Below are 23405 nucleotides of genomic sequence, written 5' to 3'. Positions count from 1 at the left end.
TGTATGTTCTGTACACTATACATTTTCTCTCTACCCGCCTCATCCTATAAACTGGGAAATGTCAGTTGGTGTTACATGCCAAATTATTTCCCTAAATCGTGTTCCTGGGATGAAAGGGTTAAACCCAGACTTGTTGGAGCTTATTGTTTTAATCCAGGATTATGATGGCTGCAGAAAGAGGCCACTCTGTCCTGGCTAGGAGAAGACTCGAGATCTCGACCTGCCTGTGCCTTCAACAAGAAACTGGCGTAGATTGAAAAACCAGAGGGGAGGGGGCCACATGCTGCCCTTTGTCCTTGGGAAATAGCTTAGGACCCTGGTGGTTGGAGGGGCCAAGGGAAGGGCCAGAATACTCACATGGAATTCCCCTTGTCTTTGTAGGGTTTGCTGCTCCTTGAGAGCCAAACATCAGTGGTGTGAACCCCACAGGGAGAATGTCAGAGTCTCCCCACCCCACTTTGGGGTGCACTAGACTCCCTAGCCAAAGACACAGACTCACAGGGTCGTGAGTCCTCTCCCCTATTATATGCCTGCTGTTTACAGATGGGGAAACTGAGGCCCAGGGAGGAAAAGCACTCAGCCACTTGATCCCTGTGCCCTCCCCCCTGAGCAAACGAGCCCCAGTGTGCAGGGGTTCAGGAAGGTGGCCAAAGCCGTCTATTCTCAGGTGGAATTGCCTTTACCTAGCCATGTTCTAGCTGCCCAGCCCTTTCAGGACACTTCCCAGAATTGTGAGAGCTGGGGTTGTGGGTGACAGTTCATGATGGGAAGGGTTTGGCTCCAGGGCTGTGTGCCCTTGGCAGAAGCCAAGGTCAGAGTAGACTGGAAGGGCTTCCTCAGATGGAAGAGTCTGAGCCTGCCTGTCTGCTGGGGTTGGCACCCCTGTAGTGGTCCAGTATGATGCGGCCATAGGAGGTGGGCAGTTAGACTGGGGCAAGCTCACCATCCCTCACCATCTCCCATGCCCCCTGTCATGGGAGAAATACCACCTTCCCTCCAAGGGCTGGGCAGTGCCTGCCCTCTCCAGGGTGTACCATGACTAGGAATTGCCTCCCCTGCTAACATTGGCTGCCATCTGTGAAGGTGACTGCCACTCTCCCCCTTCTCAGTTTGTTACTGCATGGATGCCTCCAGGCGCCCCAAAAGCCGTTTTTCTAATCAGTGGGAAAAACAGCTTTGTGTGTCAGGAACCGAAGCAGGGCAGCTGATGAGGGGGAAAAATCAACCGCTCCAATTTGAGGGACAGAAAGGAAATAGCAAAGCTGGGAAATGGCTTAGAAACCTGGGGCAAGGCCGATCTTGGCAGCATCTGGCCAGCTGCCTGGGGCCCTCCTGCCTGCCCACCAGGTCTTGTGACAAATGCCCCCCGACAGCCAGGGAAACGCAGCTGTCACCGGAAGGTTCCGAGTGCGCAGGCTGGCAGCCAGAGGCCCGCAGCTGCAGGGGCGGCTCTCCGGGCTGGTAACCTCATTATCTCTGCTGTCGGAGCAGGAGCCCCAGGGAGCAGAGCTGCTCTCAGCAGTGTGTTGGAGGAGCTGCCTGCTCGGGAAGCTGTGCAAAGGGAGGCCTCTCCTGCCAAAAGAGGCTGCGCAGGGCAGCAGGCCTGGAGATTCACTTGCACATCACTCTAGTCAACCCTTCTGGTTCCAAAACTGTGCCTGGGTCCTGCCAGGGTTCATAGGCACAGATGGTGCCTTTATACTAGCAGCACTTTTTGTTTTCTTGGGCCTCAAAGCAGGGTTAGGCACAAATAATAAGAAAAAGAAAGAAAAGAAGAAGGAAGGAAGGAAGGAAGGAAGGAAGGAAGGAAGGAAGGAAGGAAGGAAGAAAGAAAGAAAGAAAGAAAGAAAGAAAGAAAGAAAGAAAGAAAGAAAGAAAAGAAAAGGAAGGAAGAAGGAAGGAAGGAAGGAAGGAAGGAAGGAAGGAAGGAAGGAAGGAAGGAAGGAAGGAGAAAAAAAGAAAGAAAGAAAGGAGGGAAGGAGGGAAAAAGGAAAAAATCCTAGACTGCCCAGAGCTTATCTCAGGATGCCCCAAGAGGGCTTCAGAGTTATGCCACTCACAGATCTGTCACCTGTCATCTAGGAAACTACTTGGCACCTTCTCCCTATCAGCACAAGGCCTGTTTCTCCAGGTTACATACGGTGGGAAAGAATGGGGTAGGCAGAGGACTAGGCTCTGCTGAGCCTCTCGCTGCCTGAGCCGCCTCCTTCGGACCTCCCTGGTGAGGACAGGGGCAGCCACGGGGGATGCTGAAGTCACATCAAAGAGCATGTCTGATTCTAGCCACAAACACCCTCAGCCTGTCCTGGGACCCAGGAAGGAGAGGGGACAGAGGATATGGGAAGGATGCTGGAGGCAGTGGGGCTGGCTATTGTCTGCTCTGCTCTCAACTGATGTTCGACCTTGAGCAATGTGCCAAGTGTGCCTCTCTGCTCCGGAACACCCTCATCTGTCAAACGGAGTGAACACCTGCCTTCGGCCGGCCTGGCTGGGAGCGTGAGCTCTGTGGAGAGAAACATCTTATCAGCGGGAGGCTGTGGGGATGCTGTTACTGCTGTAACCTGGCGCCGGCTGTATGTCACTGTCTGCAAGACAGCGTTGAAAAAGGGCTGCTGTCATTTTCTGCAGCTCTGGACTGGCTGGGGAGGCAGCACAATGTGTAGGTGATGAGGGCTGGTGAGGACCCTTATAATTATGAAAATCAAGCCATTTGCCAACTTGGTATGGGTCCAGCTTAATTTCTCCCAGCCCTCAACGGATGCCTGATGGGTCTGGATTGGGACTGAGGCAGGAAAACAGCAGGACCTATAAAAATGTCACTTCTCCAAAGAGCAGAGCTGCAATGGGCAGAGCCCTGAGTCGTTGTGCCTGTGGGGGGAGCTCATGGTGGTGCTCGGGAGCTTGAGAGGGTATGTGTGGGTGCAAAGAGACAGAAGGAGAGGGGGAGATGATGCGTGTAAAGACCATCTGGCTGGGCACAGGCCCAACCCAACAACCGAGGCCCTTTTCTCTCCCTCCCCCAGCCATGAAACTCCTGCTGTCTGCCGGGGAAGGAACAATAAAATAATCTGGAGACTCCTCTATCCTTTTCTAGATCCTCCTGGGGTCTCTGCCTCTGGTCCCTGAGCAGATGTCCAAGGCGGGCCAGCTCTGCAGCCCTGTCCGGAGGAGCTCAGGGCCTTCTGTGGGAGTTGGACAAGGAAGGCGGCCCATGCAGGGTTTTCCTGGCATAGCCGTGCCAGATACTGTTAAAGCCCTCCTAATCCGTGTTATTTTCTTCTAATCCCCCCCCCCCACTTGCTCCTGCCTGTGTGCCACCCTGCAGGACCTTTGGCCCCAAGCCGGAGCCCGTGCTGAGGAGCCCCAGGCATGAGGAAGCCAAGCACCTGCTGCAGCGAGCCCGCATGAAGGCCAGGACCCGGCCCCTCCGTGCCAGCCATGATATCATGCCCACCATTGACCAGGGTGGCCGGTGAGTGGGGCCTGGGCCAGGGAAAAGAGATGGGACCTCGCCAAAATACCTCTGCTCACTCCTCCTGTGTGTGTGTGTGTGTGTGTGTGTGTGTGTGTGTGTGTGTGTGTGTCCCTTATCGAGTGTTTGCTTTAATTCATTTAGTTGGTCAACATACTTTTACTGAGGGCCTAGAGTGTTAAGCATTGAGGATATGAAGATGAATAAAACATAATCCGAGCTCCCTGGAGGGACAGAAGTCACTGTCTCCAGGGAGAAAGGCAGGCAAAGGGATCAATACAATTCTGTGGATCGTGGTGTAGGAAAGACGTGCGTGCGGGGCAGGAAATCTGTACCTTCACCTGGGGAGGACTGGGAGGCTCAAGAGGAGGCGGTTTCTAAGTTGGGGCTTGAAGGAGACTGAATATTCACTGGACAGATGAGGGAGGCAGGGGTGAGCATCCCAGGGCAGAAATCACAAGCAGAAGCCCTGTGCTCAGGAGTTTGGCCAGGCTGGAGCCTGAGGACCTGTTGGGTGCATGGTGTGAAGGCCAGAGAGCTCCGCGCAGGCCAGTCATGGAAGCCCCCAGGACTGCTGAACAGTTTGCATGTCTCTCATAACAGTGAGGCATCACAAAGGGTTTTAAGCAGGTGAGTAGCATGATCACGTTTGTGATTCAGTAAAGCGGTCCTGGCTGCAAAGATGTGTTGGATCTGGGGTTCCGGGGGCAGTGAGGAGACTGCACCACGCTCCTGGTGCAATGTGATAGGGAGGAGGGTTTGGAGACAAGAGATTACTGAGAGCCAGAAGGAAGCAGCTTTAATGAGGCGGCAGAGAAAGTGGCTAGAAGACTCTGGAACCAGACCACTGGGTTGAATTTTGGCTCTGCCTCTTTTTAGCTGTGTGTCTTTGGGGAAGTCTCAGTGCCTCAGTTTCCTCATCTGCAAAATGGGGATTATAATAGTGCCTATGTTACAGAGTTGTTGTGAGGGTTATATGAGTTAATAAATACATGTAAAGTGTTTAGAATAGCTCCTAGCACATAGTGAGTACTCTGTGAGTGTTACCTCTGGAAAGTAACTTAGAGTGGTCTCCACTTCTCCACTGGGGGATATGTTCCAAGACCCGCAATGGGTGCCTGAAACTAGAGATAGTAATAAACCCTATATACTCTATGTTTTTCCTCTACATTCATACCTTTTCACTTAAAGGAAGCACATTATAGCTTCGCTTTGGCATATCCGAATTGTCAACATCACTGCGATTGCTCTTTGGGGCCATTATTAGGTAAAATAAGAGCTACTTGAACACAAGCACTGCGATACCACACAGTTGATCTGATAACTGAGAGAGCTACTAAGTGACTAATGGGCGGAGAGCATATACAGTGTGGAGACACACTAAACAAAGGGATGATTCATGTCCCTGTGGGATGGTGTGGGACAGTGCAAGATTTCATCACATAGCTGAGAATGGCATGCAATTGAAAACTTATGAATTCTTTATTTCTGGAATTTTCCACTTAATATTTTCTGACAGCTGTTGACCGCAGGTAACTGAGACCACAGAAAGCGAATACACAGAAAAGGGGGGACTACCCCTTTTAATTACATCTAGTAATTAACTAGATGTAGGAAGTAGGAGAGGGGAGGCATCCAGGATGGAGCCCAGGGTTCTGACTTGGGGTCTAAAGGTTCGATGGGACCTTATGCAAGGGGTGAGGCCTGGGTGCAGGGCCAGGCTTGGAAGGGAGTTACCCCTGGAACACCCACTAGAGACCCTTATCAGGCAGTTGGATATGGGATCTGTAGAGGAGGAGAGAGGTCAGAACTGCAGATTTGGGTATTACCCTGTTTTCATGATGCTGAAGCTGTGGGTGAGCCTGAGTGCATCAAGGATGGAGAGATGGGAAAGAAACAAGTTCAAGGAAATTCAGACCAGCACTTCACATATGTGGCTGCTCCCTGAGTCACACCCTATCACCATCATTGGGACTGTTCCATGTATGGTGCACTGCAAAGAACCACTTACATGTGGAGTTCTGGGCCTGAGATGAGACGGCCAGCCCATGGCAGATTGCACCAGGCCTGAGCAGAACCCTCTCTGTGGTCGATAAGGCCTGTGGCTTCCGTGGCATGGTGGGCGTGCTGGGCCTGCCAGTTTTCATCACCACGTGGCACTAGAGGAAATGAGGCTTCTCAGTGGAACTGCACCACATGCTCTTTGATGGAGGATGCTGAGCCCAATCATGAAAGGGCGAGGACCTTCACAGCACCATTGAGATAACTCCAGCATGAGCCGAGGGCTGTGGCCTGCCTCTGTGCTCAGTGTCAGTGTGGCCCTTCGGAGAGGGGCTCAGGAGAACCCATACCCTGGCAACAGGTGCCAAACAGGCTACCCTTTTATTTACACATTTTGTGCCTTGTCTTCCTCTGGCTGGAGAGCACTAGTTATGAATGGGCATGGCTTCTCTGAAGCAACCTAACTGTTCTCTGCATGTATATGGGGCCCAGAGCCTTCGACTTCCATGGAACCCTCCTGTTTCACTTTCCACAGGTATATAGGTTGGATTGGGTAGCCTCACATAGGCCAGTCTATTTGCAAAATATACTTCACTACGTAAATGTACTCTTGTATGCTTCCTCTTCCCTGAATCGTGTCAGCAGCTCACATAAACCCATTCACTGACCTTAAGTAGGTTCCCCTCTGCCAGCCTGTCCCCTGGCTGTAGAAATGCTATCAGAAAGCAAGGCGACCCACTTTAGCAGCTGCTGTGTCCAGAAAGGAATTACTTTGACTTGGCAGCACTGGTGAATCCTCAGAGGGTAGAGCTGAAAATCAGCGCCAGATGGCTTGGTACAGATGCTCTTAAAGGTTATGCTGGTCAGATCATCCTGGAGAGCCGTGCTGAGTTAACATAGAGATGCCACGTAGGCCCTGGGCCTGGGTTAGATGCAGGAGCCTCCCTATACCCCGCCAGCCCAGAGGAAACACATCAGCGTTGATATCAAGCAGCTCCTGGAAATACACGCTCTTGCCGTTTGGGGGACAGATACACCTAGCCTGGTGGTCTAATCTCAGGAGGGTAAACATGTCAGCAAGATGCAGGACCTGGGAGGTGACACCATAAGTGCCATTGTCTTGTGTCAGAAAGTGGCTGTGTTCAAACTGTAGAGCTTGAGTGGGATGTATTGAGTGTGTAGTTAGGACAGCATTGTTACAGGAAGTGGGCTCTAGAAGGTGGCCTTCCCATCCTTCCCATAGGCCATTCAGCCCAGGTTCTGAGCCTGACAGAGTACTCTCCGAGGATGCATACTGAGGTATCTGCTGGCTGAGAAGCTTAACAGGGTGGGATTTGCTCGCTGCCGAAGTGCCTTGTTTGCTCTGCACTTGTCTTCCAAATCCTCCTGGCACCTTTCTGCACTGTCCCAGCACTGCTGGTGGAGGCCTCTGGGTTTTAATACTTGAGTTGAAGGTGCCTCATGTGATTAAGCTCTCCTTCAGTTCTCCTTTGGGAACAAAAATAGTACTTCTACCTTTGGCATAAATTCCAGGGTGACTCAGTTCACCATCTTGTATTAAACGTTAAGGTCAGCCCGACCAGCATGGCTCAGTGGTTGAGCATCAACCCATGAGCCAGGAGGTTAAGGTTCAATTCCCAGTCAGGGTACATGCCCAGGGTGCAGGCTTGATCCCCAGTGTGGGGCATGTAGGAGGCAGCTGATGAATGATTCTCATCATTGATGTTTCTATTTCTCTCTCCCTCTGAAATCAATAAAATTTATTTTAAAAAATAAAAGTTAAGGTCAGTGATGTGGCTGGCAGGACCTGGATCCCTTTTTAGATGTGATTGTCCCATAGCCCCTTCCTCAGGTCCTGACAGCCTAAAGTGATCCAGGTGTAGGTGGGTCCTCAGGGAGGGAGAAGTATGGTACTTACCTGGCCCCTGACAGAAAAATGGGTCCATTTGCATAGTGGTCTGAAAGTCTGGTAACCTGCTCCAGGGCGCCCTGGTGTGAGATCTGACTTGACCACCAGGCACAGTGTCTCCCAGAGCACAGGTTGGTAACAGAATGCGGAGACCTTTCCTAGCACGGTAATTCTCATCACAGCTTTTCAGGATGAGTGTGCTTGAGGAGCTGAGGTGGGACAGGTACAGGGAAGGGGTGTGGGAACAGACAGAGGGAGCATCTGGAGCATCAATGTCGCTCTGTCTAAATTTTGTCTAAGCAAGATGATTGGGAACCCAGAGGGAGAGCAAGAAACCCTAACTTCTGGTCCCACACAGTCTCTGTAGAGACTTAAAATGTACTCTTCCCATTAACTCTTTATAGCAAATACGGTACTGCCACAAGTCATCACTGCCAGATGCCATGGTGGCCAGGCTCATGTACTCCTGTGTGCACACGCGTGTGTGTGCACACGCACAAACGCACATCACGCATGCCACGCTGGAAGACTTTGGTGTCATCTTCCTATACAATCCTAAAGTTTCATCTTAACTCAGGCTGAGCTGGCAATAGAGGGAAATGCACAATAAAGAAGGTCCTGTTGATCCTCTTTAGCGCCATGTCTCCGGCTCTGGATGGGCTTGTGAGCTACTCTGGTTTGCTGCCTGACTCCCCAGGAACCTGATTTGGGGTAACTTTGGGGTTGTGGTTACCACGGAGCACCCTAGGCTACCTTCCTCCTCACTTCTGTGGCCTTGCTTCTGTCTCCCCATCAGGGATGGCAGGAGAAACCCAGCCCTGGACCGGAGGATGCCCTTTGCCTGCAGAGACAACCGCCACAACGGGAGCACGAGCGACTCCTCCAGCGGGGAGTCCAGCAGCGGGCAGTGGCCGAAGCGGGGCCCCTCCCCGTCCCATGTCCGCTTTGAGGACAAGTCTGCCCGGGAGGCCGAGTCCCGCTACCTGGAGCGGCTGCAGCAGCGCCAGCGCCAGGTGCTGAGTCCTGCGCTGCAGATGGCCGAGCAGGGCCCCCTGCGCTCCAAGCCAGAGCTCGCAGACTACATCGCCGGAGGCCTCGTGCGCAGGGACGCAAGTGAACGGACTCTGCACAGGCTTGTGGGCCACCTGGACCGGAGAGCCTTCCCGGAGCGGCCGCCCACACGGGGCATCGAGAGGACCTGCCGAGCCTGTGGCAGTTGCATCGAGGATCTACGCCCTGCCCTTGGGAAGGCAGCCCGGGACCCCCAGCTCCTCCAGGAGCACGGGACTGCCTGTGGGCTGGAGGGAGGGTTGGCAGAGCCCCTTAGCTCTTGGGGCTTGAGCGCCCCCTTCAGGCTGCTCCCCGCCGAGCAAGGGCCCCGCACCGAACGGATCCGGGAGATAGGTATGGGAGACTCTGTGCGCCCCGAGGAGGTGGACTCCGCCCTGGACAGCACGGACACCTCCGACAGCTGCAGGACCGACAGCGAAGAGGCCGGGACCTCTCAGCCCCCCAGAGCCCGCGGCCCCCGACTGCGGGGCTCCAGGCCTCGTGGAGGCCACAGGTGGTGCCGGAAGGCTGAAAGGGAACCACCGGAGAGCCCTCTGGCCCCGCACAACCTGCCTGGGGTTGATCTCCTGGAGGTTTCAGATGCAGTGAAAGAAGGCAGAGGACACACACCCGAGGGGACTCTGTTCCCCAGAGAAAACCCTTACTCCAAGCCTCCTGGGCAGGAACCTGAGGGGGCCCCCCTGGGGCCCCAGGGGGAGTTGCGACCAGGAAACCACTGGGCTCCCTCTGTGGATTCCTCGGCTCTGTGCCGGAAGGCCTGTGCCCCAGCCTCCTTCGTGAAGCTGGCACCCTTGGGGCCAGGCAGACAAGACCAGGTTATGGGAAGCCACCAATCTCTGGAAACCATCCCCCTGCAACAGAGCCATGCAGAGCCCTCTGCCCCACACCAGGCCCAGCAGCCAACGGCTTCCCTTTCCTGGGAAGGCTGGGTGCCAACTCCTCCTTCTTCCAGGAAAACCACTTCACCTGGGCCTCACAGGAAGGCACCCCGCAGGCCTGGTGACCGGGGAGAATCTGCTGGCACCCCCCGGCCTCCTTCAGGAAGTGTAGTTCCCAGGACCTGTGAGCTCAGCCCCCCACAGACACAGCCCTGCAGCCACCACAGCGGGTACCCACTGCTGGGCCTCTCCACCAACAACTGCAACAACAGTGTGCCTGGGTCCTCGGGGGGCGCTGTCCTCGAGGGCAGGGTGGAGAAGGGCACCAGCAGCCAGGAGCCAGAGGCACCCCTGGAGAACTGCAGAGGTGGTAAGGTGGCCCCAGTCTGGGGCAGTCCTAGAGCTGAAGCCAAGTCTGTGGTCTCACACATCCTTCTCTTACTGCTCATCTTCATAAGTTACACGGCCACACACCATTCCTAGCAGCCCCGTGGAGCCCCCTGATCAATGGCAGGTGTCAGGGAAGCTAGCAGGGTCTGTGGGCTGGGTGTAGGGTTCAGCATCAGCCTGGAGGCGGGTTAACAACTCCCCTGAGGAGGCAGAGCATGGGAAAGTGGTGCTGAAGCCTCTGACCTCTGGGAATCCTGAGGGGTGTATAGAAGGTCCAAGCTAAGCGGCTCCTGGTGGCCTGGGCTGCAAGGAAATTGTACCATCAGCAGAGCTAGGAGAGGCAGCAGCTCTAGGATTGACCATTTGCTTAGAGTAGTAAGTGCTAAAATGCCCCTTCAGTGTCTTCATTTCATTCATTCAGTATTGTTTGAGCACCTGTTACATGCCAGGCACTGTTCTAGGCACTGAGGGGAATAAATGCAATAAGTGAATTAATTCAGCAGCAGTCCTGCCCTTGAGACCTTCCGTGGCCAGGCACAGACATGCTGTCTAGAGCAGCGGTCGCCCACCAGTGGTCCATGGACCACTTGTGGTCTGTGAAGTCCGAAAGGTTGGCGACTGCTGGTTTAAGGAAACCTTTGGAGCAGCGATTGCCAACCAGTGGTCCACAGAGGTCTGAAAGTTTGGCAACCGCTGGTCCAGAGGACACAGTGACCAGTAGGCAAAGCTCTTACAAGGAATTCTGGGTTTGCTCTCTGGCACCTGAGGCCCCCGCCCCCCCAGACCCCTGGCCCTGCTGGACAGACTGGTGTGTTTCAGCAGGCAAAGGATGTAGGATATCACCTCTGCCCTTGGAAGGGGTCCACATAATGTGGGCAAACCTGGGCATCAGCAGCCTTAGCTCTGATCCCTGATGTTGTGAGCTAAGGTGAGCACCTCAGCCAGTTCCTTTAGGCAGGAGACACACGCCCACCCCACACAGCCTGCTTTAATGTGCCCACAGCTCTGGCAGCCCTGGGGCTGGGCTGGCTCAGGAGGGATTGAAGGCTTGGACACAGTGGAGGAGGAGAGGGCAGACAGACGACAGGCCATACTGACCTTACTGAGGATGTGGATGCCAAGACTCTCCCCACCCTGTGTGCTGGCCACCCCTCCCCTGCACACAGAGATACACTTTCCCTCTCCCTCCCTTGCTCACATGAACCTGGAGGAAGCAGGCCCCTCCTTGAACTAAGGTGTGGTTTCCTTCCCTGGTGGGCTCTAGGCTGGCTGCCCTTAACCACTTCCTGTGGATCTTCTATTCTGAGAACTGCTGACCTTTTTGGGCAGCCGATCTTCACCTCCTTGGGGCCTGGAGCAGAGGCCCAGGTGAGGCTCCTCTTCTCATTAGCCAGGAGGTCCTGGGCATGTCACTGGACCCCTTTACACTCCAGGCTCCTCCACTGTAATCTGAGGGTAATCATAGACCCTGTCTCCTAGGAACCCATGAAATAATCTCTGGGGAGGGGCTAACTCATTGCCCAGCACATTCCAGATGCCTCAGGAATACAAAATATTCCCCTGCTCTCAACTATGTCTCTTGATATAAGAGGGACATGACTTACCACAAACAGTCCCTTCATTTAACAGGCATTAATTAATCAGCTACTGTGCACCAGTATTGTGCTGGGGGAAATGGGGTAACAGCAGTAAGTAAAGCCCTGTCCCTGTTTTGTGGGTCTCACCACTGCCTCTCTCCAGCTTTCTCCGGCTCTCCTGCCTCTGGGTTGGGACTGTCCCCTCCCTTGTGGGATGGGTCAGTGACATGGGAGGGATGCTGTGGTTGTTGCAGGAGGAATCCATGACTTTCTCACCTCCACAGGTGTTGGCACCGTCAGCTCCATGGGTGTCACCTTCTCCCTGGCTTTAGAGGAGCCAGAGTCCAGCCAGGAACCAGAGGAAGGCCTGCAGAGGACAGAGTCAAGTTCTGAAGGGCTTGTGTCATCCCAGTGAGTGACAGGAGCAAGAGTGAGCCCTGCCCGTAGGAGGTGGGGGGTGGGAGGTGCTAAGTGAAGAAAGAGCCCCCCTGGAGTGGTAGCATGACTGACCTCACTGCTCCCAAGTCCTTGGCGGGTTCCCAGACTTACATCTAACCATGGCACCCCAATCCTTCTCTCCCAAACATTTCCAACCTAATGTGCTTGATTATGTATTCACCAAACATTCACTGAATGGCCTCAAGCTCCAGGTGCTGTGCTAGGCACAGCTGGCCAGCCAGTCTCAGCCCTCAAGGTGCCCCAGGTTGGGACAGCCTGTCTGAGAGGACTTGTTCCTCGCCCTGGGCTTGGAGACAACCAGATGCTGAGGAAAGAGCTCAGCATTCACATTGCCATTCTCTTTAGCGTGATGTCTGAGTCCTTGTTCTGGGGAGCCATCCTCTAGCCAGGGCCACCTCTTCTCTGCTATGCATCATTCATGGTGACATATGACCCAAGGCTTCACGTGCCACTGAAAGCCAGTCTCCATCTCCAGCCCTGTGTGCGCCCAAACGCCACACCTGTGCATCCAGTTTTCCCTGACATGTCCACCAGGGTGTCTGAGAGCCTCGCTGAATTGTTGATCACCCCAACCAAAACCGCTTCCCCCAGGGCCTCTTCCCCACAAACACAGAACCACTCCACAGTGCTCACACCCACAGCTGGGCATCCTCTGAGCTGCCCCATTTTCCTTCTTTCCGAATCCAACCCACTGGCCGGTCCTCTCCAGCCCCAGGCCCACCCGTGTTGCATTTCTCCTGGTCTAAGCTGCCTTACTTCTTTCTGTGCAACTCTAACAGCCCTGCTGCTCTCTGCCTTCCTTCTTGCCCCTCTAGTCCCTTCTCCACACAAGAGTCAAAGGTAGCTTTGAAAACTTTAATTCATTGATGTCATTTCTCTTACTTAAAACCCATCATGTTTTTCCTTTAGCTTGGAGTAGAATTCAAACCTCTCGCCTTGGTTTATGTGGTCAGTGTAATCTGCCTGTCTGACCTTACCTGCTTCTTGTCCCTTGCTCATGATGATATCCACGTCCTAACGGCCTGGCCCCGCTATGTTCTTGAGTGCACCGACCCCCTTCCTGCCCTCGAGCTTTGTTGCCAGCTTTTTTCTCCCTGGAGCTCTCATTTCTGGGCTTGGTGGGACTGACTTCTTGCCATTCAACTTTCAGTTTAAAGGTCACCTCCTCAGAGAGGCCTTCCCTGGCCACCCTGTCTCTCTCTGCTTCACCCTACTCAGCAGTCGCTGATGGTGTCTCTCCTTTTTTTCCTAATCTGCTGTTTATAAGCTCCCAAGAGTCAGAACCTTGTCTGTCTGCTTATCACTCTCACTTACCCAGGCCATTTGCCACATGTCCCAGTGCCTACGAGAGGCCTAGAAGAGGTTCTTTGGAAATAGTGAATGAGCAAATGAATGAATGAACTATCGGGTAAACCCACTGTTGAGTGTGAAACCAAGGGTCCTGTTTGAGCTGCCCTTTCTAAAAGCTACCGTGCAAGATCCACTCAGCCTTTCTTTCTGCAGCCTGGCTGTCTCTTCCTCCACAAGGCGTGGTGCTGGCTCATCCGGGGCCCACAGAACCCTCAGGAGAAGCCCACCTCGCTTCCACAGCCCTCTCCCCCCAACCTCATGTCCACCCTTGCATTTCAGAGACCTACCAGGGGTCAGTGCAGGACCTGGCCCGCCCTCAGCTGCCCCTTCTGACAGGAACAAGAAAGCCAGCAGCAGCATCACCACCCTTGGGCTGAAAAAGTTCTTCTTGGCCTTGGGCCAGGGCACACGGCCCAAGTTGGGCAAGTCCCGCAGCCGCAGTGTGGAGCAGCTGCAGCCCCCTGCACCTGGTCCGGCTTCACACACCAGCACCCCCAAAGTGAAGAGAGCCCCATCGTTACAATCCCTGCATCTGGTGAGTCCGAAGGGCCCAGACAAGGGCTGTGTGAAGCAGGTGGTGGTGTAGGCACCATTGGAACAAAAGGTGAAAGGAGAAATGAAGTGCTGAGGAGGCAAAGGTGGAGAAAAGGAGGCTCCTGCCTCCCCACAGTTGATCTCTGAGACTTGGGTCCCCAGGACGCAGTACGGTAGCAGCATCTCCCCTCCCCCACCGGCTTTCCAGTATGGACTCATCCTAGATGCCTTCCTCTCCCCCTCCTTCAACTCTGTCACTGCTGCCAAGACCTGGAGTCTACTGCCTGGTCATTCTAGAACCTTCTTCATGGCCACAGTGACCCTTAGTCTAGCACAAATCACTTCCTGGATACCTCCAGGACCTCCAGACTGGCATTCCTGTCTGTCTTTCTCCACTGGCTTCCAGAAAGGTCCTTCTGCTATGCAAATCTGGCTTACCATGCCCTCACTTCATACAGGCCATTGGTCCCTTACCACTCTCAGGATAAAGCTCAGGTCACTTGACAATGCCAGAGGGTTTCTGTGATCTGACTGCTTTCATCTCTCATCACTATCCTTCTAACACTCAGCCCAGTTGTCCTTGACCTTGAAGTTCTGTCATGAAGGCCACACACTGTCTGACTTTCAACCTTCATGTTTCTTTTCTCCTGCCTTCTCTACCTGCTAATGTCTTCTCATCCAAGGATACTTCAGCCATTGCATCTTCCAGGAAGCCACTTCCTACCCTTCCTTACTCTATGTTTTTATCTCATTCTGGGCTACCCTCTTTGGTGGAACTTGCACATAGTATTTTAATTGATTTTTGTTTGTCTCCCCTCACTGGAGTGTGACTTCTTTGAGGGAACACCGTTGATCTTTATATTCCCAATATTCAGTACAATGGTGACTATCGTAGACATAATGCACAGTGAGTGAGTAGATGCAGGGCAGCCTGAATTGTCCCTCCCCATGTGCTGGAGGGTAAACCAACAGCAGCTCACTGACTCAGCTATGTTTCTGAAAACCCTGTTCTGTTCCAGGTGTTTCCAGTATTATGTTTGTTCTTCTAGTCTCTGCTCCCCTCCCTGGGTGGAAGGAAGCAGGTGATTGTGGTTTGCTGTACTGGAGTCTTTTATTTTCAGACTGAATGAAAATTCCATTTCAGTCTGGCTCCAGGAACACTACCTGGTACGTGGTTGGCATTCAATAAGTATTTGCTGGATGAATGAATGGAAGGCAAAAACAGAAACAAAACAGCCTTATATAAGCTGAGAAGAGGACCCGAGAGTGACACCATGCTCCAGAAATTCACTTTCCCCATGAAGTTAGATCTGTCCCCTGTATATCTGAGCCAGGACACCTGGTGTGTTGCCCTCAGAGCTCTGTAAAGCCCTCTAGGGAAGTGACAATGATGTCAGTGTAGTAGAGGTGCTGTCAGCAATCTAAGCCGAGTGGGAAGGGAGAGAGCAAGCTGGTGAGAAAGGGCGGACTGAGGAGTAGAAAGAAATGTACAAGAACTGGAAAAAGAGGATAAAAGAAGAACCCATCTCTCACCCAGAACTATTCAGGACATAGCTCAGGGCGAGCGACTTCCTGTTAGACTTGTGCCGCCGGGTGTGGGGTGAGAGGGTGGGTGCATGCTGCAGCAGCTTGCTTTCCGTTTTGCCCTCCTGAGTGGGCAGCGGCCCTGTTCTCTCACCCGCCCCCTCCTGATACTCCCACATCCTCCACTGACTATGGCTCTTTCCTTTAAACCTGCATCTGGAAGGCTCTCCTCAGGAAACTCCTGCTTGTCCTTCAGGTCTGCGTTAACATGACTTATCCCAGGAAGCCTCGTTGAACTCTGATATAAACCAGCTACAAATCCCCGCCCCCTTCAATTTCTTGATGATATGCCTTATTTCTCTAGAGCATGGATTCCAAATGTAATACATGTCTGTAACATTTGTTTTAAAGTCTGCTTCTCCCTACCATTCCTACCCCCCACCTTCCGAATGGGCTCCTCACTGGGTCGATTTCTAGAACACAGATCAGATTTTGTAACTCTTCAGATGAGCATCACTCAGGGGCTCTCTAGCAGGCCATACGAGGTCCTTCCAGGGCTGGCCCCTTGCTCCAGCCCACCTCCCATCACCTCTGCAGCCTCACCACCAGACCATGAGTATGACCCAGAACCGACCATGTTTTCCCTCGTCCCTCCATGTCTTCGTACCTGCTGTTTCTTCTCCCTGGAGCACGCTACCCCTGAATTCACCTCACGGGTTCCTGCCTCAAGCCTCACTCAGAGATCAGCTCCTCTAAGTGTCCCCAGGCCTCCTAAGCCAAACGAAGTCTCTTTCTGCTTCCCTGCACATCATCTGCACTTTCAACCAAGCACTTCCTACTGCATTTAGGGCCTTTAACTTACCTGTGCCCACCCCACACCCACCACTGGGAAAAGTCCTCAAGGGACTTTTGTCTTTGCCATCTTTTTATTCATGATGGTTTAAGGTGCACACTTAGATTAAAAATTTTAAATGTAACTGATCATAAAAGGGATATACTAAAGAATCGCAAAAACACTAACATTTTAACTCTAAAGTTATGTTTGTTATTCTATAATTAATTTGATTTTACTTTTTTTTTTAACAAGAAAATTAGATTTTCTTAATAAGTGGTGTGGTAATTAGTGTCTTAGTACTAAATTGTTATTTCAGCCAAGAAAACCCCAAACCTGGAAGCTTCAGATCATATCACCTGTGTAGACCCATCTACTTGAGTAAATTATGGCGCAGCAGCTTGAAGTAGTGACAAAACTCCTCCTGTTACTTTGAAAGAGGCCCCTCAGGTTCATGGTTGGGGTCAAGTCTCTGTCATCCCCTTGCCAGGTGGCTTTTCTCACCTGCAATATTGGACCTTTACCTCTAGGTGTCACCCTCTCACCAACATCGGAAAGCTGCCTCCTTTCAGAACCTCTATTCTTTGCTGAGTGGCAAGGTGGACCGGTCCAGCCTGTACCTGGTAGGGGAGCCAGGGGACCACAGTGAACCTGGCAGGTAAGAGTGGGCAAGTGGGCAAGTGGTCTAGAGGACACACTAAGAATGGACAATGGAACCATAAGCCTAACTTCTTGCCTCAGCAGCATGGCCCTGAACGGGATCCCATTAAGAGAAAGAGGCCAGTTCTCTGAGCCTCAGGTGCCACAGGAGTCTTGGAACCCACACCTCATGTGCAGTTGAGCTTTGAGAAGGTGTGGGGTGCTGAAAGGGTAGAGTTGGAAGGTTTGATTCCTCCATCTCTCTGCTGTCTGATGACATCTTGAAGTCAGAATGTCCAGAGACCGACCTTAGTTCAGTTAAAGATCAAATTAAAGAGACAGAGACCTCAAAAGAGGCCCCTGACCTGTGACCCTGCCTGGAGAAGGCGCTTGACCTGTGACCCTCTAGGTTAGCTGCTCTTACCTAGAGTTCCATGGAGGGACTTCAGGGTGTCCGTTAACTCCTGGAAATTTTATATAAAATTACAGCTTTCATCAGGTTCTCAGAGAAGTCTCTGTACCTGAAAAGGTTAAAAAACTTTGCTCATGGCTGGGGCTTCTGGTGCAGCAGCAGGCTGGGGAGCTTCAAGATGGGGGTGCCAGTCTCGGCCCTAGCAGGCTCTTCATGCTGGAGCCCCAGCCGTCAGTGGAGAGGCAAGTCTTCTTTAAGCCAAGGGGCTGGAGCCCAGTGCCAGCCCTCATCGCCCTCACTCTGTCTCCGGTCCCCATGCAGGTTAGCCAAGGCCCCGCCCCGGCGTGCGCTCAGCGTGGAGGATGTGGGTGCCCCCAGCCTGGCCCGCACAGTAGGCCACGTGGTGGAGGTGTTCCCAGACGGCACCAGCCAGCTGCAGCTGCAACGCTCCCCAGAGGGCACTTTTGGCTTCTGTGTGGCCTCCGGGAATGGGCGCCGGGACTCAGGTACACTCCCTCCGCTTTCTGGGCCCCACAGCCCTGGGACCTTAGCAAACCACACTGGTGATCAGAGTTTTTTTCTGGTCTTTGGCTGAGCAGTGGAGCTCTGGGCTCAGAGAACCTCTTATCAAAAGGACTAGAGTTCTCCCCACAGGGGCTCTTTCTGAAGAGTCAAGGTATGGGGCTGCTGGGGGCGGGGGAAGTAGCTCTTGGCAGGCCTGACCCCACTGTCCCTCTGCTGTCTGATGACATTCTTAAAATCAGAATCTTGAAGGCCAACTATTCACTGGGGAGCCAGAGGGAGACTCTGTGCTTGCCAGTTCTCAGAGGCAGTCCTTTGATGTGGCCGATGTGTTTAAATGGTTCCCTCCTCCAGCTGCTGAGTGTGTCTGGGCACGCGGAATGTGCCTGCCTGTCTGTGCATCCAGGCCCCTCCCTCAGAGCTGGCTCCCGAGGGTTAGGTTCTCAGGCATCCTGGCTCCCAGACCCTGGCGGAGTCAGAAGGAGCATTCGGTGGCGTACGGAGAAAAGTGCCTGGCGCTTTTCTTCACTTCCCTCCTCAGAAAGAGAATGTATTTGGGGAGCAGAATTCCAGATGGGGACTGGCATCATCTGTCAGTGTGAGATCATACACAACCAAGCATGTACTCGGCCCCCCATACTCCCCAAAAGTCCTTTTAGGATCCTCTGTAGGCAGTGGGATCCCCTCCCCCATCACCTGTCATGGAGTTCGGATGGGCAGGGGTCTGTAATCACCAAGGGCTCCTCGGGCTCTGCCCTGGCCCACTCTCCCAGGCTCCCTCACCTGGTTGGTGAGAGCTCTTCCCTGTCCTGCCCAGGTGGTGTCCTGCCTCTACTGCTGCAGCTAGCCGCCGGATGTCACAGAGATCCCCATGCATGCGGAACAGGGCCTCCTGACCACACGCCGTCCTCCCGCAGCCAAGAGTCCTTTTTCCTGGGCCTCAGTGGCTCTGTGGGCTGGGGTTGGTTTGCAATCCTTCCTAAAGAGTCAAGATGCTGGTGCTAACTTGCTGGCTACCACATCCGATTCTATACAAGCATGAGAGAATAGCAGGCTTTGTCTTCTGCTTCTAATGCAACATAAGGAGCATAAATCCTTAGCAAAGGCCGTGTCCAGCAGCCAATAAATGCCTACAAAGCAGTCTCTCTGTCATATTTTTGTCATGACTTTCAGTTGTAAAACCTACCCCAGAGTCTCCCCCAAATGGCTGGCGTGACATCAGTGTCTGGTCTGTCTCTGGCTGCATTCTTTTGGGTTTTCTCAACACTCCCCACCTCACATCCTGCTGTATAGCAGCCATTTCTACAGGCATTACCCCTCCCTATTTTACCTGCCTTTTTCCAACATGCAGACAGGCCAGCAAGCAGTTCAAACACCCAGATGGCAGAGGTAGAAGACAGGGCCTGAGAGATAGAAGCCTGTGCAATCAAGATGACAGATGTACCTTGCTGGGGGGAGACAGCCTCTCAGGAAAGGCTAGGGGTGACTGAGAAACACCGAAAGGGGCTCCCCACCTCAGCCCAGGGACAGGGAACTTGAAAAAAAATCGGATTTGCTAAACCCAGAGCTACAAATCCTCAGGTGCCTCAGAGGAGATTTCAATGTACATTCAAACCCAAATTCCACAGAGTGGGCTCTGGAAAGCTTGACTGCTGGGGCCAGAGTTGGGCCGCATGGATCAGAGAGATGAGTTCCCACTGGTCCGAGATGTGTTAAATGGCTTTAGGTCAGAGACTGAGAAACAGGGCAAGTGGCCCTTTCGTGTCCCTTCTAAGGAAGCTGGTTCCAGGAAGAGGAGGTGGGGAGTGATGCACAGGCAGCTGTTCAGTGTGGAGGGAGCCAGCTGAGCCTGGGCTGGCAGCAGGGAGGGCGTTGAGGCCTCGCAAAGTCCCCCCCAACACCCCCCTCCCCCCATGAATTCTGCCGGTGTCAATCATCCCCTGCGGCCCCCCAGTGACCTGGGCTGGTGCCCTCAGACACCTGTGTTCACCAGATTTCCCTGGAAGAGCCTGCCCCTCCTCTAACCTTGTAAGTGGAAGCAGCTGAAGGGGTTTGAAAGGTTTTCAGCATAAGTTTTGCTGAGAGGGGAACCCTCTCCTGTGTGGCCAGGAGAGGCGAGGGTCACCCGGCCTATCCAGCCCTGAGGCCCCACAGAGCCTGTCCCACCAACGTGGGTTCTCTGAGTCAGACCCAGGGGAGGAGTGGGTTCTCCCAGGGCTCCCGATGCACTTTGGAGACCTCGGAATGGTCACACTGGCCAGGCAGGGCCTCTCGGGGGCGGTGGGGGGTGGGGTGAAGAAGGGAAAAGGGAGGCACCATGTCTTTAAATTTGGGGAAGACTGAGGCCAGGGCTAGCCCTAGACAATACCAGGAAGCAAGCCAGGCTTGGACTGGACCTCAGCTACTTCAGCGATGCCTTCCCCCCGCTTCGGCGACTTGAGGGCAGCAGTGGAGTTTGTGTGTGAGTGCCATTTAGCACTGTGCCGGACACGTCGTAGGTCGTTTTCCTAATTTTTAAACATTATTTTCCTATTCTACAATCAAAGCTCATCTCAGAAAAAGCTAAGATTAGCTCATTCACACTGGAGTATATGTGAACCATTACAGCTGAAAGCATTATTTGCACTAGGGCATTTTAAAAGAGGAGATGGAGAAATGAAGTTCTACCATATCTATATATGAAGTAGTGATTTTGAGTGGGAATAATGAGGGTGTGTGTGTGTATGTGTGTGTGCGTGTGCGCGAGCAGAAGTGCCCTGTATGAGCACCTGCCCCTGCCCCTCTCCCCACCAAAAACAGCACCCACCTGGTCAGCATGCCAGAGATGCATGTCTCATTTCACTTGTTAAGTTCTCCTGTTTTCCTTTGCAGGCTTCTACGTGCAGGAGATGGCTGATGCAAGTACGGCCAAGCTGTACTCGGGGCTGCTGGGGGTGGGGGATGAGATCCTGGAGGTGAACGGGGCCAAGGTTGCAGGACTGGGATTGGCTCACATTGAGGAGCTCCTGACCCATGCAGAGAGCTTGTCACTCCGTGTGCTGAGGCAGAGGCCCATCCCACGGTGACTCAGAGGTGCTCTGGGCCTCAATGTCACTCCCTCAGAAGCCATGAAGCGCCCTGGGGGGAGGGGTGACTGGGAATGCGCTGCACAAAGCTACTTGGGAGAGGGAAGGAGCCTACTTGGATATTTTGTTTAAGGATGTAATTTGTGCAAAGAAAGGAGAAGAAAATACGGGTGCCCGGGCCTGGGGTGGTGTCAACAGCTTCCTGCACCTTTGTTGGCAGGGGGAGGAAAGAGATTCATTGAATCACTCAGCTGGTCCCCGAGCGTCGCCTCACCTTCAGGTCCCATCCCACTCCTTGTCAAGGGCTCCTGCAGCTTCCAACACTCCCGAACCAAAGACAGTGCTGGGCCATATCGGCCTGGAGCCTGCCTCTTCCCATCTCGTTCTCCCCGCTCCCATTCCACACCTTTGCTCTTTTTCCAGGAATGGGAAAAGTGTCCTCGAGTAACAGCCTTGTAGCCATTGACCCCATATTCCAAATCAAAAATTGGAACATGTGGTCTGGTGTGAAAACATCTAGGAAATGTGACCTGGTAGCCAGAATATTACAAATTTTTTGTAATATATAAGATTGGGAGTGGGGGGGGGGGGCAGGAAACTGAGACCAATTTCAGGGAGGTGCAGCTGTGGCCAGTGAGACTGGCCAGATCTGCCCCGTCCCCACTGCCCTTCCTCTGCCTCTGCCTCTGCCCAGAGCGAGGCTGGAGCTACCAGAGCCACCTGGCCAGGAAGGCCTCTGTCTTCCTTCTATTGAGCTTGGACACTGGGCCGCAGCTAGGGCCACACAATTCTCAGCCACAAGCTCTCTGTCCAGACTCCCTGACAGCAGCTCTGGATACGCCAACCCACAGGGAGAAGGCCGGGCACAGGCCCGGAAGATGGGCTGTCCCACCTGGTCACTCCCCTCTTCTAGGACTGAACACTGCCCAAAGGGTTAGTGGGTGGCCATGTGTCCGTTTTAATTTATTAAAAGCCAAAGCTGAAGCTTCTATCCTGAGTTGCTATCTTTTGGGCTGCACACTCGCTCGCTTGACCTTTAATAGCTGTCAGCAGGGGTTTGGGTGGGGGAGGAGAAGGGAGGACAAGGGCACCGCAGTGGCCTGTGTTGGGCATGCCTGAGGGGGAGGCTGGGCAGGCACCTGGGGTTGGGGTGACAGTGTAGATGCAGAAACCTCCAGGGTCAGTCCTAGGGCTGGGAGAGGAGTCCTGGCAAAGCACATTTATGAGCAGGAGGTGGAATGAAGCTAAGGGGCCTTGAATAGGTGCAACTGGCTGTTTTAGAACTTGGCCGGGTGCAGACTATGGTTAAAAACAAACACAGTTAAAATGAGTGTTAAGCAGCTCTCAGGGAGCAAAGTCACTGAAGGAGGCATGGGGCCTAAGAGGAAGGTGATGAGGAGAGGAGGCAGCAATCCTGTGGAGTGTGAGTACTCTCCCATTCTAGGGTATTATGCACAGGAGCCAGTTAAAACCCCTCCTTACTGCCCCTGGAGGTTAGGGGGTGAGGGGGGCCCCCAGAGCCTCACAGCATGGCAGGAGGGGGAGGCTGGGCTGACCTGCAGTAGGAGATGAAAGAAGAATGGGAAGGCTCTAGCAGGTGAGCAGAGGGACCAAAGAAACAAGTACTTGGGTCTTTAGGGTGTGAGGAGGGACTGGGACACCTCACAGACCAACCTGGGGCCCCCAAAGTATAGAAATGGCCCCACATAACAGGAAACCACAGGCAGGCATAGGGAAACCCTGGTGGCTCCTATACGCCAATTCCTTGCCTTTACATGTTGACCCAAGAAGTATACCTTCCAAAAAGGACTCCTCATGGTTAGCAGGGCCCAAATTCATAATCGAGCCTAGCAGCCATTGTTTACCGAGGCCTGTCTTGCACACTGCATGTCAGAGAAAAGCCACAGACTGAGGTGCCAAGCTTCCTGCATTGTGGTCTTGCAGTCTGAGCCAAATCTGGAATCCTATTTCAACCAATGGACTGAGACTTGCCCTGTCCAATCAGAACTGCACAGTTGTAGCCTCATTTGTATATTTGTTGACCAATCAGAGTAGCTCCATAATAACCAATCAGGACAGTGCTATTTGGACCAATCAGGCTGTGCAAACATGGATTCCTCATTTGCATAGAAATGAGGGGAAGGGGGAAGAAGTAAAGAGAAGGAAGAAGGGGAGAGGCACTTGGGACTGTGTGAGGTCGCCGTGCCTTGCTCTAATTCCAAGAAGGTACAGCATGTCAGGGCCATGTCTTGTCTAGGTGGGAGGGGACTTTGGCTCCTCCAGGTGTCCTTCTGACCTTTCCCATCTCTGCTGCCTAGGGTCCAGCCTGGTATCGCCCACAGGACCGCCAGAACCCTCACTTAGAACTAGGAGCCCGGCCATGTGCCAGGCAGGAGCTCAGGTTGATGAGAAAGACGGGCTCTACCTCAAGCTGCCAGAATCTAGGAAAGACGCTCAACCCTTACCACAAGGCCGGGTGTGTGCAGCAAGGGAAGCTGGCACCTGGGGACGTGGGGTAAGGAGCCTGGGAGGGGTCAGGGGTCACCTGGGGAGGGAGGCCTATGAGGAGGTGTGCCACGCAGGTTCTGTAAAATGAGTGGGAACTAGCAAGAAGGGGAAGGGAAAGGAGGTGTGGCACCGAAAATGAATGAAGTGCAAAGGTGTGGCTGTTTCCTGTGCCTCACCTATTCCCCACCCCCACCACAAGGCAGTTCGTGGTGCTCTGTGTGTCCAGACCTCGATTCACACCAGTGGCACCAACTTTGGCCTC

At 53.4% G+C, this 23405-nt stretch overlaps 2 protein-coding genes across 5 annotated transcripts in view; one reads left to right on the top strand and one right to left on the bottom strand.

Moving 5' to 3' along the window:
- Positions 1 to 21619, top strand: part of KIAA1614 (KIAA1614 ortholog) — a 38724-nt gene extending 17105 nt beyond the window's left edge. For 2 of the 4 annotated variants that reach the window (XM_036343166.1, XM_036343164.1), the window contains 7 exons: positions 3326 to 3472; positions 8179 to 9701; positions 11583 to 11709; positions 13387 to 13642; positions 16528 to 16655; positions 17370 to 17554; positions 20442 to 21619. In XM_036343166.1, the coding sequence (XP_036199059.1) occupies positions 3326 to 3472; positions 8179 to 9701; positions 11583 to 11709; positions 13387 to 13642; positions 16528 to 16655; positions 17370 to 17554; positions 20442 to 20635 (2560 nt within the window). In that variant the 3' untranslated portion in view covers positions 20636 to 21619. Of the gene's footprint in view, positions 1 to 3325; positions 3473 to 8178; positions 9702 to 11582; positions 11710 to 13386; positions 13643 to 16527; positions 16656 to 17369; positions 17555 to 18387 lie in introns of those variants that run through there. The other 2 variants (XM_036343165.1, XR_004973264.1) reach the window with 2 other exon arrangements.
- STX6 (syntaxin 6) overlaps positions 1 to 23405 on the bottom strand; it is an 87408-nt gene that overhangs the window by 29572 nt on the left and 34431 nt on the right. The window lies entirely within an intron of this gene.

Source organism: Myotis myotis, unplaced genomic scaffold (assembly GCF_014108235.1).
Source record: "Myotis myotis isolate mMyoMyo1 unplaced genomic scaffold, mMyoMyo1.p scaffold_m19_p_18, whole genome shotgun sequence".
Classification (NCBI taxonomy): domain Eukaryota; kingdom Metazoa; phylum Chordata; class Mammalia; order Chiroptera; family Vespertilionidae; genus Myotis; species Myotis myotis.
The sequence above is the reverse complement of the archived record's forward strand: the minus strand, read 5'-3'. Positions and strand labels throughout refer to the sequence as shown.